The sequence below is a fragment of the Heptranchias perlo genome, chromosome 23 (assembly GCF_035084215.1).
Source record: "Heptranchias perlo isolate sHepPer1 chromosome 23, sHepPer1.hap1, whole genome shotgun sequence".
Lineage (NCBI taxonomy): Eukaryota > Metazoa > Chordata > Chondrichthyes > Hexanchiformes > Hexanchidae > Heptranchias > Heptranchias perlo.
In genome coordinates this window covers 49,418,162-49,434,807 of record NC_090347.1, presented here as the reverse complement: position 1 = coordinate 49,434,807, position 16,646 = coordinate 49,418,162, and the positions used below count along the sequence as shown (strand labels likewise).

Here is a 16,646-nt window from a genome sequence, read left to right as displayed (position 1 = left end):
TCGTCTCCGATTGAGTCGGGTTCGGTGGGAGAGCGGGCGCAGGAGCCCTCACTGTCGCAGAACTCCCCACAATCCTCCCATATACGAAGTGGGTAGCCGCTGAGGTCCTGGACCGGGAGCAAAGAGTAAACCTAGAGATAATGGGACAAACACCCGTCAAACGGCCGGATACTGGAATACTTCACTACCCACCTGTCCCGGTCTGTGGCCCCAGTCACCCTGTGAGTTCGGGCAGGCAGGGTTGGAGCATGGTATTCCACCATTGGGGGAGTCACAGCCCAACAGCCACCTGCTCCCTCGCCCTCTGATCCTATCAACGCCCGACACCCTCTCAATCAGGAGCAGAAACCCAGGGGCTGATTCACCCCCTCCCTAACCCAGGGGTCACTGGACAGGGATCAGGAGCAGGAACCCAGGGGCTGATTCACCCCCTCCCTAACCCAGGGGTCACTGGACAGGGATCAGGAGCAGGAACCCCGAGCAGATTCACTCCCTCCTTAAACCAGAGGCACTGAGGCGATTTGTAGTCTCCGGGTGAGGTGAGCACAGGCCTGTGATGAAACCTCGGCCTTTCCTGCTCCCTGAGTGAGGCTCAGTCCAGCACTAATTCAGTTCCTGACTCTGGGGATGGTTCTGGTTCTGGTTTGTATCTTACGCTGTGCCGGGATAATTCCTTCTCAGGCTTGAGGAGCAGAACACTCTGATCAACGACTCGAACTCCACAGAGAGAGCCCGGGGAGGCCTGAAGATCGAGACTGATGTGGCTCGTAGGCAGGTCCTCAGGGACAGAGAACTGGAGGGAAACCTAGAGGGAGGAAGAAGTGAACAGGCATCAGTGCAGGAGAGAGAGAGAGAAAGAGAGAGAATGGACAGTATCAGGGAGAGAGAGATAGAGATAGAGAGACAGGACAGTATCAGGGAGAGAGAGATAGAGATAGAGAGACAGGACAGTATCAGGGAGAGAGAGATAGAGATAGAGAGACAGGACAGTATCAGGGAGAGAGAGATAGAGATAGAGAGACAGGACAGTATCAGGGGAGAGAGAGAGAGAGAATGGACAGTATCAGGGAGAGAGAGAGAGAGAATGGACAGTATCAGGGAGAGAGAGAGAGAGAATGGACAGTATCAGGGAGAGAGAGAGAGAGAATGGACAGTATCAGGGAGAGAGAGAGAGAGAATGGACAGTATCAGGGAGAGAGAGAGAGAGAATGGACAGTATCAGGGAGAGAGAGAGAGAGAATGGACAGTATCAGGGAGAGAGAGAGAGAGAATGGACAGTATCAGGGAGAGAGAGAGAAAGAATGGACAGTATCAGGGAGAGAGAGAGAGAGAATGGACAGTATCAGGGAGAGAGAGAGAGAGAATGGACAGTATCAGGGAGAGAGAGAGAAAGAATGGACACTATCAGGGAGAGAGAGGGAGAGAGAAGAGACAACGGTATCAGAGAGAGAGAGAAATAGAGAGACAGGACAGTATCAGGGAGAGGGAGAGAAAGACATGGACAGTATCAGGGAGAGAGAGCGAGAGAGAGACAGGACAGTATCAGGGAGAGAGAGGGAGAGAAATAGAGAGACAGGACAATATCAGGGAGAGGGAGAGAAAGAATGGACACTATCAGGGAGAGAGAGGGAGAGAGAAGAGACAACGGTATCAGAGAGAGAGAGAAATAGAGAGACAGGACAGTATCAGGGAGAGGGAGAGAAAGAATGGACAGTATCAGGGAGAGAGAGCGAGAGAGAGACAGGACAGTATCAGGGAGAGAGAGAGAAAGAATGGACAGTATCAGGGAGAGAGAGAGAAAGAATGGACACTATCAGGGAGAGAGAGGGAGAGAGAAGAGACAACGGTATCAGAGAGAGAGAGAAATAGAGAGACAGGACAGTATCAGGGAGAGGGAGAGAAAGAATGGACAGTATCAGGGAGAGAGAGAGAGAGACAGGACAGTATCAGGGAGAGAGAGAGAAAGAATGGACAGTATCAGGGAGAGAGAGAGAGAGACAGGACAGTATCAGGGAGAGAGAGAGAAAGAATGGACAGTATCAGGGAGAGAGAGAGAGAGAGAGAGAGGGACAGGACAGTATCAGGGAGAGAGAGAGAAAGAATGGACAGTATCAGGGAGAGAGAGAGAGAGAGAGAGAGGGACAGGACAGTATCAGGGAGAGAGAGAGAAAGAATGGACAGTATCAGGGAGAGAGAGAGAAAGAATGGACAGTATCAGGGAGAGAGAGAGAGAGAGAGAGAGAGAGGGACAGGACAGTATCAGGGAGAGAGAGAGAAAGAATGGACAGTATCAGGGAGAGAGAGAGAAAGAATGGACAGTATCAGGGAGAGAGAGGGAGAGAGAAGAGACAACGTTATCAGGGAGAGAGAGAGAGAGAAGAGAATCAGGGAAAGGGAGAGAGAGAGAGAGAGAGCGGGATAGACCTGAATCAAAGAGAGAGAGAGAGAAAGTGAGGTAGACTAGAAACGGAGAGAGAGAGAGAGTGAGGTAGACTGGAATCGGAGAGAGACAGTGAGATAGCCCAGAATCGGAGAGAGAGAGAGAGGCGGGGGGATAGCCCAGAATTGGGGAGAGAGATAGAGTGTGGGAAAGAACAGAATCAGAGAGAGAAAGAGAGAGGTAGACCAGAATCAGTAAGAGAGAGAGAGAGACAGACTAGAATCAGAGAGAGAGAGAGAGAGAGATAGACTAGAATCAGAGAAAGAGAGAGTGAGTGAGATAGACTGGAATCAGAGAGAGATAGAGGGGGATAGGCCAGAATCGGAGAGAGAGAGTGAGATAGACTAGAATTGGAGAGGGGGAGAGAGGGAGACAATGAGATAGACAAGAATCGGAGCGAGAGAGAGAGTGAAATAGACTAGAATTGGAGATAGAAAAAGTGAGATAGACTAGGATAGGAGAGAGAGAGAGAGGGATAGACTAGAATCGGGGAGAGAGAGAGTGAGATGGACGAGAACAGGAGATAGAGAGAGAGATAAACTAGAACAGGAGAGAGAGAGAGAGATATAGTCTAGAATCAGAGAGAGAAAGAGAGATGAAGACTAGTTAGAGAGAGAGAGAGAGTTGGATAGACTAGAATCAGAGAGAGAGTGAGATAGACTAGAATCAGAGAGAGAGTGAGATAGACTAGAATCGGAGAGAGAGAGAGAGAGGGGGATAGACTAGAATCAGAGAGAGAGTGAGAGAGAGTGAGATAGACTAAAATCAGAGAGAGGGAGAGAGAGTGGGAGAGACTAGAATCAGAGAGAGAGTGAGATAGAATAGAATTGGAGATAGAGAGAGTGAGATAGACTAGAATCGGAGATAGAGAGAGTGAGATAGTCTTGAATCGGAGAGAAAGAGCGAAGTAGACTCGAATCGGAAAGAGAGCGTGTGAGTGAGATAGACTAGGATCGGATAGAGAGAGTGAGGTAGACTAGGATCGGATAGAGAGAGTGAGGTAGACTAGCATCAGAGAGAGAGAATGGGATAAATTAGAATCGGAGAGAGTGGGATAGAATAGAATCGGATAGAGAGAGAGAGGGATAGATTAGAAACACAGCGAGAGAGAATGGGATAGACTAGAATCGGAGAGAGAGAGAGATAGAGAGAGAGAGGGATAGACTAGATTCGGAGAGAGAGAGAGATAGAGAGAGAGAGGGATAGACTAGATTCGGAGAGAGAGAGAGATAGAGAGAGAGAGGGATAGACTAGATTCGGAGAGAGAGAGAGATAGAGAGAGAGAGGGATAGACTAGATTCGGAGAGAGAGAGAGATAGAGAGAGAGAGGGATAGACTAGATTCGGAGAGAGAGAGAGATAGAGAGAGAGAGGGATAGACTAGATTCGGAAAGAAACGGAGAGAGTGAGATAGACTAGAATCGGAAAGAAAGATAGAGTGGGATAGAATAGAATCAGAGATTAGGAGAATGTGGGATCGACTAGAATTCGGGAGAGAGAGTGAGATAGACGAAGATCGGAGAGAGAGAAATGGACTGGAATCAGAGAGAGCGAGTGATAGACGAGAATCAGAGAGTGAGGGTGAGATAGACCAGAATCGGAGAGAGTCTGGAATCGGATGGAGAGAGTGAGATAGACGAGAATCAGAGAGAGAGAGAGTGAGATAGACTAGAATCGGAGAGAGAGAGAGTGAGATAGACTAGAATCAGTGAGAGAGAGAGAGTGAGATAGACTAGAATCAGAGAGAGAGTGAGATAGACTAGAATCAGAGATTGAGAGAGCGATAGACTGGAATCAGAGAGTGAGATAGACTGGAATCAGAGATTGAGAGAGCGATAGACTGGAATCAGAGAGTGAGATAGACTGGAATCAGAGATTGAGAGAGCGATAGACTGGAATCAGAGAGTGAGATAGACTGGAATCAGAGATTGAGAGAGCGATAGACTGGAATCAGAGATTGAGATAGACTGGAATCAGAGATTGAGAGAGCGATAGACTGGAATCAGAGATTGAGATAGACTGGAATCAGAGATTGAGAGAGCGATAGACTGGAATCAGAGAGTGAGATAGACTGGAATCAGAGAGTGAGATAGACTGGAATCAGAGATTGAGAGAGCGATAGACTGGAATCAGAGAGTGAGATAGACTGGAATCAGAGATTGAGAGAGCGATAGACTGGAATCAGAGAGTGAGATAGACTGGAATCAGAGAGTGAGATAGACTGGAATCAGAGATTGAGAGAGCGATAGAATGGAATCAGACAGAGAGTGAGATCAAGAATCAGAGCGAGAGGGACAGTGAGATGGACTAGAATCAGAGAGAGACAGAGAATGAGAGAAAGAGATAGGCTAAAATCAGAGGGTGAGGGAATGAGACAGACTATGATCAGAGAGAGAGTGAGATAGAATATAATCAGAGAGAGCAAGTGGGATATGATAGAATCGGAGAGAGAGAGAGTGAGATAGACTAGAATCGGAGAGAGAGAGAGTGAGATAGACTAAAATCGGAGAGAGAGAGAGTGAGATAGACTAAAATCGGAGAGAGAGAGTGAGATAGACTAGAATTGGAGAGAGAGAGAGTGAGATAGACTAGAATCGGAGAGAGAGAGTGAGATAGACTAGAATCGGAGAGAGAGAGTGAGATAGACTAGAATCGGAGAGAGAGAGTGAGATAGACTAGAATCGGAGAGAGAGAGTGAGATAGACTAGAATCGGAGAGAGAGAGAGTGAGATAGACTAGAATTGGAGAGAGAGAGAGATAGAGAGAGAGAGGGATAGACTAGATTCGGAGAGAGAGAGTGAGATAGACTAGAATCGGAGAGAGAGAGAGTGAGATAGACTAGAATCGGAAAGAGAGAGAGTGGGATAGCCTAGAATTGGAGAGAGAAAGTGAGATAGATGAGAATCAGAGAGAGCGAGAGTGAAATAGTCTAGAAAAGGAGAGAGAGAGTGAGATAGACTAGAATCGGAGAGAGAGATAGAGTGAGATAGACTAGAATTGGAGAGAGAGTGAGATAGACTAGAATTGGAGAGAGAGAGAGTGAGATAGACTAGAATTGGAGAGAGAGTGAGATAGACTAGAATTGGAGAGAGAGTGAGATAGACTAGAATTGGAGAGAGTGAGTGAGATAGACTAGAATTGGAGAGAGTGAGATAGACTAGAATTGGAGAGAGTGAGATAGACTAGAATTGGAGAGAGAGATAGAGTGAGATAGACTAGAATTGGAGAGAGAATGAGATAGACTAGAATTGGAGAGAGAGAGTGAGATAGACTAGAATTGGAGAGAGTGAGTGAGATAGACTAGAATTGGAGAGAGAGTGAGATAGACTAGAATTGGAGAGAGAGTGAGATAGACTAGAATTGGAGAGAGAGAGAGTGAGATAGACTAGAATTGGAGAGAGAGTGAGATAGACTAGAATTGGAGAGAGAGTGAGATAGACTAGAATTGGAGAGAGAGAGAGTGAGATAGACTAGAATTGGAGAGAGAGAGAGAGAGTGAGATAGACTAGAATTGGAGAGAGAGAGAGAGAGTGAGATAGACTAGAATTGGAGAGAGAGAGAGTGAGATAGACTAGAATTGGAGAGAGAGAGTGAGATAGACTAGAATTGGAGAGAGAGAGAGTGAGATAGACTAGAATTGGAGAGAGAGAGAGTGAGATAGACTAGAATTGGAGAGAGAGAGTGAGATAGACTAGAATTGGAGAGAGAGAGAGTGAGATAGACTAGAATTGGAGAGAGAGAGAGTGAGATAGACTAGAATTGGAGAGAGAGAGAGTGAGATAGACTAGAATTGGAGAGAGAGAGTGAGATAGACTAGAATCGGAGAGAGAGTGAGATAGACTAGAATCGGAGAGAGAGAGAGTGAGATAGACTAGAATCGGAGAGAGAGAGTGAGATAGACTAGAATCGGAGAGAGAGAGAGATAGAGAGAGAGAGGGATAGACTAGATTCGGAGAGAGAGAGAGATAGAGAGAGAGAGGGATAGACTAGATTCGGAGAGAGAGAGAGATAGAGAGAGAGAGGGATAGACTAGATTCGGAGAGAGAGAGAGATAGAGAGAGAGAGGGATAGACTAGATTCGGAAAGAAACGGAGAGAGTGAGATAGACTAGAATCGGAAAGAAAGATAGAGTGGGATAGAATAGAATCAGAGATTAGGAGAATGTGGGATCGACTAGAATTCGGGAGAGAGAGAGAGTGAGATAGACGAAGATCGGAGAGAGAGAGTGAGATAGACTAGAATCGGAGAGAGAGAAATGGACTGGAATCAGAGAGAGCGAGTGATAGACGAGAATCAGAGAGTGAGGGTGAGATAGACCAGAATCGGAGAGAGTCTGGAATCGGATGGAGAGAGTGAGATAGACGAGAATCAGAGAGAGAGAGAGTGAGATAGACTAGAATCGGAGAGAGAGAGAGTGAGATAGACTAGAATCAGTGAGAGAGAGAGATAGACTAGAATCAGAGATTGAGAGAGCGATAGACTGGAATCAGAGATTGAGAGAGCGATAGACTGGAATCAGAGAGTGAGATAGACTAGAATCAGAGATTGAGAGAGCGATAGACTGGAATCAGAGATTGAGAGAGCGATAGACTGGAATCAGAGAGTGAGATAGACTGGAATCAGAGATTGAGAGAGCGATAGACTGGAATCAGAGAGTGAGATAGACTGGAATCAGAGATTGAGAGAGCGATAGACTGGAATCAGAGAGTGAGATAGACTGGAATCAGAGATTGAGAGAGCGATAGACTGGAATCAGAGAGTGAGATAGACTGGAATCAGAGATTGAGAGAGCGATAGACTGGAATCAGAGAGTGAGATAGACTGGAATCAGAGATTGAGAGAGCGATAGACTGGAATCAGAGAGTGAGATAGACTGGAATCAGAGAGTGAGATAGACTGGAATCAGAGATTGAGAGAGCGATAGAATGGAATCAGACAGAGAGTGAGATCAAGAATCAGAGCGAGAGGGACAGTGAGATGGACTAGAATCAGAGAGAGACAGAGAATGAGAGAAAGAGATAGGCTAAAATCAGAGGGTGAGGGAATGAGACAGACTATGATCAGAGAGAGAGTGAGATAGAATATATTCAGAGAGAGCAAGTGGGATATAATAGAATCGGAGAGAGAGAGAGTGAGATAGACTAGAATCGGAGAGAGAGAGAGTGAGATAGACTAGAATCGGAGAGAGAGAGTGAGATAGACTAGAATTGGAGAGAGAGAGAGTGAGATAGACTAGAATCGGAGAGAGAGAGTGAGATAGACTAGAATTGGAGAGAGAGAGAGGGATAGACTAGAATCGGAGAGAGAGAGAGTGAGATAGACTAGAATCGGAGAGAGAGAGAGTGAGATAGACTAGAATCGGAAAGAGAGAGAGTGGGATAGCCTAGAATTGGAGAGAGAAAGTGAGATAGATGAGAATCAGAGAGAGCGAGAGTGAAATAGTCTAGAAAAGGAGAGAGAGAGTGAGATAGACTAGAATCGGAGTGAGAGATAGAGTGAGATAGACTAGAATTGGAGAGAGAGTGAGATAGACTAGAATTGGAGAGAGAGAGAGTGAGATAGACTAGAATTGGAGAGAGAGTGAGATAGACTAGAATTGGAGAGAGAGTGAGATAGACTAGAATTGGAGAGAGAGTGAGATAGACTAGAATTGGAGAGAGAGAGAGTGAGATAGACTAGAATTGGAGAGAGAGTGAGATAGACTAGAATTGGAGAGAGAGTGAGATAGACTAGAATTGGAGAGAGAGTGAGATAGACTAGAATTGGAGAGAGAGTGAGATAGACTAGAATTGGAGAGAGAGAGAGTGAGATAGACTAGAATTGGAGAGAGAGTGAGATAGACTAGAATTGGAGAGAGAGTGAGATAGACTAGAATTGGAGAGAGTGAGTGAGATAGACTAGAATTGGAGAGAGTGAGTGAGATAGACTAGAATTGGAGAGAGTGAGATAGACTAGAATTGGAGAGAGAGATAGAGTGAGATAGACTAGAATTGGAGAGAGAATGAGATAGACTAGAATTGGAGAGAGAGAGTGAGATAGACTAGAATTGGAGAGAGTGAGTGAGATAGACTAGAATTGGAGAGAGAGTGAGATAGACTAGAATTGGAGAGAGAGTGAGATAGACTAGAATTGGAGAGAGAGAGAGTGAGATAGACTAGAATTGGAGAGAGAGTGAGATAGACTAGAATTGGAGAGAGAGTGAGATAGACTAGAATTGGAGAGAGAGAGAGTGAGATAGACTAGAATTGGAGAGAGAGAGAGAGAGTGAGATAGACTAGAATTGGAGAGAGAGAGAGAGAGTGAGATAGACTAGAATTGGAGAGAGAGAGAGTGAGATAGACTAGAATTGGAGAGAGAGAGTGAAATAGACTAGAATTGGAGAGAGAGAGAGTGAGATAGACTAGAATTGGAGAGAGAGAGAGTGAGATAGACTAGAATTGGAGAGAGAGAGTGAGATAGACTAGAATTGGAGAGAGAGAGAGTGAGATAGACTAGAATTGGAGAGAGAGAGAGTGAGATAGACTGGAATTGGAGAGAGAGAGAGTGAGATAGACTAGAATTGGAGAGAGAGAGAGTGAGATAGACTAGAATTGGAGAGAGAGAGAGTGAGATAGACTAGAATTGGAGAGAGAGAGAGAGTGAGATAGACTAGAATCAGAGAGAGAGAGTGAGATAGACTAGAATTGGAGAGAGAGAGAGTGAGATAGACTAGAATTGGAGAGAGAGTGAGATAGACTAGAATTGGAGAGAGAGTGAGATAGACTAGAATTGGAGAGAGAGTGAGATAGACTAGAATTGGAGAGAGCGAGAGAGAGTGAGATAGACTAGAATTGGAGAGAGAGAGAGAGAGTGAGATAGACTAGAATTGGAGAGAGAGAGAGTGAGATAGACTAGAATTGGAGAGAGAGAGTGAGATAGACTAGAATTGGAGAGAGAGAGAGTGAGATAGACTAGAATTGGAGAGAGAGAGAGTGAGATAGACTAGAATTGGAGAGAGAGAGTGAGATAGACTAGAATTGGAGAGAGAGAGAGTGAGATAGACTAGAATTGGAGAGAGAGAGAGTGAGATAGACTAGAATTGGAGAGAGAGAGAGTGAGATAGACTAGAATTGGAGAGAGAGAGAGTGAGATAGACTAGAATTGGAGAGAGAGAGAGTGAGATAGACTAGAATTGGAGAGAGAGAGAGAGTGAGATAGACTAGAATCAGAGAGAGAGAGTGAGATAGACTAGAATCAGAGAGAGAGTGCGGGATAGTCTAGAATCAAAGAGAGGGAGAGTGTGAGATAGACTAGAATAGGAGATGGAGAGAGTGGGATAGACTAGAATCGGAGAGAGAGAGATAGACTAGAATCGGAGATAGAGAGAGTGGGATAGACTAGAATCGGAGATAGAGATTGGGATAGACTCGAATCGGAGAGAGAGATTGGGATAGACTCGAATCGGAGAGAGAGAGAAAGTGGGATAGACTAGAATCAGAGAGTGAGAGAGACATGGATTTGGAGGGAGAGAGAGTGAGGTAGACTGGAATCAGAGAGAGAGAGTGCGAGAGTGAGATAGACTAGAATCAGAGAGAGAGAGACAGATTGACTAGAATAAGAAAGAGAGAGAGAGAATGGGATAGACAAAAATCAGAGAGAGTGAGATAGACATGGATTTGGAGAGAAAGAATGAGATAGATTAGAATCAGAGAGAGAGAGAGTAGGAGAGTGAGATGGACTAGAATTGGAGAAAGAGAGAGTGAGTTAGACTTGAATCGAAGAGAGAGAGAGTGAGTTAGACTTGAATCGAAGAGAGTGTGAGATACATTGTATCAGAGAGAGAGAGTGGGGTAGACTAGAATCGTAGAGAGAGAGAGTGAGATAGAGAACAATCGGAGAGAGAGTGAGCTAGACTAGAATCGAAGAGAGAGAGTGATATATATACTTGAATTGGAAAGAGAGAGAGTGAGATAGACTAGAATCAGAGAGAGATGGATAGATAGGTTAGAATCGCAGAGAGAGAGTGAGATAGGCTAGAATCGGAGAGAGAGAGAGATAGACTGGAATCAGAGAGAGAGAGACAGATTGACTAGAATAAGAAAGACAGAGAGAGAGAGTGTGGGATAGACTAAAATCTGAGAGTGTGAGATAGACATGGATTTGGAGAGAGAGAGAGAGAGTGCGATAGACTAGAATTGGAGCGAGAGTGGGAGAGTGAGTTAAACTAGAATCAGAGAGAGAGAGTGAGATAGACTAAAATCAGAGAGAGAGAGTTAGACTTGAATTGGAGAGAGAGAGAGTGAGATAGACTTGAATTGGAGAGAGAGAGAGTGAGATAGACTAGAATCGGCGAGAAAGTGAGAGAGAGAGACTAGAATCAGAGAGAGAGAGAGAGAGTAAGATAGACTTGAAACAGAGAGAGAGAGAGAGTGTGATAGACTAGAATTGGAGCGAGAGAGAGGTTAACAGAAACAGAGAAAGAGAGAGAGAGAGAATGAGATAGACTAAAATCAGAGAGAGCGAGGGGGATAGACTTGAAACAGAGAGAGAGAGAGAGAGAGAGTGAGATAGACTAGAATTGGAGATAGAGAGAGAGACTAGAATCAGAGCGACAAAGGGAGAGAGAGATGGACTAGAATCAGAGAGACAAAGGGAGAGAAAGAGAGAGAGAGACTAGAATCAGAGAGAGAGAGTGAGATAGACTACAATCAGAGAGAGAGAGAGTCTAGAATCGGAGAGAGAGAGAGATAGACTAAAATCGGAGAGAGAGAGAGATTGAGTTAGACTGGAATCAGAGAGAGAGAGAGAAAGATAGACTAGAATCGGAGAGAGAGAGAGATAGAACAGAATCAGAGAGAGGGAGAGTGAGATAGGCTAGAATCGGAGAGAGAGAGATGAGATAGACTAGAATCGGAGAGAGAGAGATTGAGTTAGACTGGAATCAGAGAGAGAGAGAGAGAAAGATAGACTAGAATCGGAGAGAGAGAGAGATAGAACAGAATCAGAGAGAGGGAGAGTGAGATAGGCTAGAATCGGAGAGAGAGAGATGAGATAGACTAGAATCGGAGGGAGAGAGTGAGATAGATTAGAATCGGAGGGAGAGAGTGAGATAGACTGGAATCGGAGAGCGAGATAGAGGTCGACTAGGATCAGAGAGAGAGAGAGATAGACGAAAATCAGAGAGAGAGTGTGTGATATAGACGAGAACCAGAGAGAGTGAGATAGACTAGAATCAGAGAGAGAGAGAAAGACTACAATCAGAGAAAGAAAGAGAGAGAGACTAGAATCGGAGAGAGGGAGGGTGAGAAAACTAGAATCAGAGAGAGAATGAGATAGACTAAAATCGGAGACAGAGAGAGTGAGATCGACTGGAATCGGAGATCGAGAAAGAGATTGAGATAGACAAGGACCAGAGAGAGAGAGACTAGAATCAGAGAGAGAGAGAGTGAGATAGACTAGAATCAGAGAGAGAGAGAGAGAGAAAGACTACAGAGACAGAGAGAGAGAGAGACGAGAATCGGAGAGAGAGAGGGTGAGATCGACTGGAATCAGAGAGAGAGAGGGAGATAGACTAGAATCGGAGAGAGAGAGACTGAGATAGACTGGAATCAGAGAGAGAGATTGAGATAGACCAGAATCAGAGAGAGAGAGGAGATGGACTAGAATCGAAGAGAGGGAATGAGATTTTTTTTTTTATTCGTTCATGGGATGTGGACGTCGCTGGCGAGGCCGGCATTTATTGCCTATTCCTAATTGCCCTTGAGAAGGTGGTGGTGAGCCGCCTTCTTGAACCGCTGCAGTCCGTGTGGTGAAGGTTCTCCCACAGTGGTGTTAGGAAGGGAGTTCCAGGATTTTGACCCAGCGACGATGAAGGAACGGCGATATATTTCCAAGTCGAGATGGTGTGTGACTTGGAGGGGAACGTGCAGGTGGTGTTGTTCCCATGTACCTGCTGCTCTTGTCCTTCTAGGTGGTAGAGGTCGTGGGTTTGGGAGGTGCTGTTGAAGAAGCCTTGGCGAGTTGCTGCAGTGCATCTTGTGGATGGTGCACACTGCAGCCACTGTGTGCTGGTGGTGAAGGGAGTGAATGTTCAGGGTGTTGGATGGGCTGCCAATCAAGCGGGCTGCTTTGTCCTAGATGGTGTTGAGCTTCTTGAGTGTTGGTGGAGCTGCATTCATCCAGGCAAGTGGAGAGTATTCCATCACACTCCTGACTTGTGCCTTGTAGATGGTGGAAAGGCTTTGGGGAGTCAGGAGGTGAGTCACTCGCCGCAGAATACCCAGCCTCTGACCTGCTCTCGTAGCCACAGTATTTATATGGCTGGTCCAGTTAAGTTTCTCGTCAATGGTGACCCCCAGGATGTTGATGGTGGGGGATTTGGCGATGGTGATGCCGTTGAATGTCAAGGGGAGGTGGTTAGACTCTCTCTTGTTGGAGATGGTCATTGCCTGGCACTTGTCTGGCGCGAATGTTACTTGCCACTTATGAGCCCAAGCCTGGATGTTGTCCAGGTCTTGCTGCATGCGGGCTCGGACTGCTTCATTATTTGAGGGGTTGCGAATGGAACTGAACACTGTGCAATCATCAGCGAACATCCCTATTTATGACCTTTTGATGGAGGGAAGGTCATTGATGAAGCAGCTGAAGATGGTTGGGCCTTGGACACTGCCATGAGGAACTCCTGCAGCAATGTCCTGGGGCTGAGATGATTGGCCTCCAACAACCACTATCATCTTCCTTTGTGCTAGGTATGACTCCAGCCACTGAAGAGTTTTCTCCCTGATTCCCATTGACTTCAATTTTACTCGGGCTCCTTGGTGCCACACTCGGTCAAATGCTGCCTTGATGTCAAGGGCAGACACTCTCACCTCACCTCTTGAATTCAGCTCTTTTGTCCATGTTTGGACCAAGGCTGTAATGAGGTCTGGAGCCGAGTGGTCCTGGCGGAACCCAAACTGAGCATCGGTGAGCAGGTTATTGGTGAGTTAGTGCCGCTTGATAGTACTGTCGACGACACCTTCCATCACTTTGCTGATGATTGAAAGTAGACTGATGGGGCAGTAATTGGCCGGATTGGATTTGTCCTGCTTTTTGTGGACAGGACATACCTGGACAATTTTCCACATTGTCGGGTAGATGCCAGTGTTGTAGCTGTACTGGAACAGCTTGGCTAGAGGCGCAGCTAGTTCTAGAGCACAAGTCTTCAGCATTACAGCCGGGATGTTGTCGGGGCCCATAGCCTTTGCTGTATCCAGTGCACTCAGCCGTTTCTTGATATCACGTGGAGTGAATTGAATTGACTGAAGACTGGCTTCTGTGATGGTGGGGATATCGGGAGGAGGCCGAGATGGACGAGAATCAGAGAGAGAGAGAATGAGATAGGCTGGAATCAGAGAAAGAGAGACTGTTATAGACTGGAATCAGAGAGAGAGAGAGAGAGAGAGAGAGATCGACTAAAATCGTGGAGAGAGAGAGAGGGAGGCATAGACTAGACTCAGAGAGAGAGAGAGAGATCGACTAGAATCGTGGAGAGAGAGAGAGGGAGGCATAGACTAGACTCAGAGAGAGAGAGAGAGATAGACTAGACTCAGAGAGAGAGAGAGAGATAGACTAGACTCAGAGAGAGAGAGAGAGAGAGACTAGAATCGGACATCGAGAGAGGGACGGACTAGAATCGCTGAGAGAGAGAATCGGAGGTCGGGAGTTCTCACCTTGTTCCGGAAACATTCCGAGATTCCGTACCTCATGCTGTCGGCAATAGTTTCTCCGTCAGGCAGAACCGTGAGAACTAGGAGGCGGGCGACAGGAGCGATATCGGCACTGACCTGCAGCGGGAGATGGAACTCTCCCTGTGAATCTGGTGTGGGAAAGAGTGCAGTTAGGTCCAGAAAGAGAGAGAGAGCAGGGGTATCCCAGGGTCTGTGCCTGGACTGTGCTGAGAGAGATGATCCCACCCAGAGAGAGAGAGAGAGAGCAGGGGTATCCCAGGGTCTGTGCCTGGGCTCTGTGGAGAGAGCAGATCCCACCCAGAGAGAGAGAGCAGGGATATCTCACGGTCTGTGCCCAGGCTGTGCTGAGAGAGCAGATCGCACCCAGAGAGAGAGAGCAGGGATATCCCACGGTCTGTGCCTGGGCTCTGTGGAGAGAGCAGATCCCACCCAGAGAGAGAGAGCAGGGATATCCCAGGGTCTGTGCCTGGGATCTGCGGAGAGAGCTGATCGCTCCCAGTGTGCGAATGTTAGGGTTTACTGTTGGTCTTCAGTGCCCCCTGGGTTAGGGAGGGAGGGGGTGAACCAGCCCTGATCTGGGGAGGGGAGGCAGTGGTATTCGGCAGTGATGCCTCCTCCCACAGTCGAATACCCCTGTCTGGGACCCACAGGTGGAGAATGGGGCTTGGAGGACCCGGACCCCAGCGAGAGGCAGATCCCTTGGGGAGTGAATGTTTGTGGGGGGGTGGGGGGGCCGAGGAGCGTGTTTAAAGGGACAGGCGAAATTTATACACAATCAAGAGACCTCAAGTTCAAACTCTCGGTACCTTCGAGAGAGATCGTTTTCTGCTCGAAACTCACAATCAGTCCTCTCGCCATCACCTGTACATAGAAAGAGAAGGGGATCATTAACACGAGGGTCACTGGGTCAAAGGTCAGGGGAGAGGATGACAGGGTCAGGGGAGAGGAGAGCGTCACAGGGTCAGGGGAAGGGGAAGAAGGGTCACAGGGTCAGAGGTCAGGGGAGAGGGTCAAAGGGTCAGGGAAGAGGAGAGGGTCAATGGGTCAGAGGTCAGGGGAAATGGTCACAGGGTCAGGGCTAGGGGAGAGGGTCATAGATTCAGGGAAAGGGGAGAGGGTGACAGGTTCAGGGAGAGTGGAAATGGTCACAGGGTTAGGGGAGAGGGTCACAGGGTCTGAGGTAGGGGAGAGGGTCACAGGGTCAGGGGAGGGGAGAGGGTCACAGGGTCTGAAGTGGGGAGAGGGTCACAGGGTCTGAGGTAGGGGAGAGGGTCACAGGGTCTGAGGTAGGGGAGAGGGTCACAGGGTCAGGGCTAGGGGAGAGGGTCACAGGGTCTGAAGTGGGGAGAGGGTCACAGGGTCTGAAGTGGGGAGAGGGTCACAGGGTCTGAAGTGGGGAGAGGGTCACAGGGTCTGAGGTAGGGGAGAGGGTCACAGGGTCTGAGGTAGGGGAGAGGGTCACAGGGTCTGAGGTAGGGGAGAGGGTCACAGGGTCAGGGCGAGGGGAGAGGGTCACAGGGTCAGGGCTAGGGGAGAGGGTCACAGGGTCAGGGAGAGTGGAAATGGTCACAGGGTTAGGGGAGAGGGTCACAGGGTCTGAGGTAGGGGAGAGGGTCACAGGGTCAGGGCGAGGGGAGAGGGTCACAGGGTCAGGGGAGGGGAGAGGGTCACAGGGTCTGAGGTAGGGGAGAGGGTCACAGGGTCTGAGGTAGGGGAGAGGGTCACTGTGCCGGGGGGGGGTGGGGGAGAGGGTCACAGGGTCAGGGCGAGGGGAGAGGGTCACAGGGTCAGGGCTAGGGGAGAGGGTCACAGGGTCAGGGGAGGGGAGAGGGTCACAGGGTCAGGGCTAGGGGAGAGGGTCACTGTGCCAGGGAGGGGGTAGAGGGTCATAGTACAGGCCGGAGATGGAGCCTGGGGCTTGCCTGCTCTGTGTGTGTCGGGGGTGGGGGTGAGGCGGCGGGGCTCAGTCCCACATTGGGTGAGAGTTTAGCTCGAAGACGAGGGGCACCTTCTCACCAGATAGGACACAACCATGTCGTGCTTCTCCTGTACAGGGGGCCTGTTGATGATGTAGTCGACCGTCACCTGCAGCTCGGTATCACAGGAGAGTTGCTGCTGATGCTTCCGGATCTGAAAGTAACTGTTGGACTGGGAGTAGAAGGGCTTGATCCGTTTCCAGGCCGACACAAGGGAGTGGTCAGTCAGGCTGATCTGATAAATGGCCTAGAGAGAGCGGGAGGGCAAACAAGTCAACAAGAGCCACCGTCCATCCAGAGAGAGATCGTCCCCAAAATCACCCACAACCTCATCCTCCCTCATTCCCCACTCAGTCCCTTAAACCCCTCGATAAGGGACCCCTCTCATTCCCCACTCCATCCCTTATACCCCTCGATAGGGACCCCTCTCATTCCCCACTCAGTCCCTTATATCCCTCGATAAGGACCCCTCTCATTCCCCAATCAGTCCTGTATACCCCTCGATAAGGACCCCTCTCATTCC

At 47.9% G+C, this 16,646-nt stretch overlaps 1 protein-coding gene across 1 annotated transcript in view; it reads right to left on the bottom strand.

Annotated features, from left to right (window-relative positions):
- Positions 1-16,646, bottom strand: part of LOC137341340 (alpha-2-macroglobulin-like) — a 188,382-nt gene that overhangs the window by 129,327 nt on the left and 42,409 nt on the right. The window contains exons 12-16 of the mRNA XM_068004464.1: positions 16,164-16,370; positions 14,954-15,008; positions 14,130-14,275; positions 656-805; positions 3-131 (exon numbers count right to left, since the gene is read on the bottom strand). Of these exons, the coding sequence (XP_067860565.1) occupies positions 3-131; positions 656-805; positions 14,130-14,275; positions 14,954-15,008; positions 16,164-16,370 (687 nt within the window). The remainder of the gene's footprint in view (positions 1-2; positions 132-655; positions 806-14,129; positions 14,276-14,953; positions 15,009-16,163; positions 16,371-16,646) is intronic.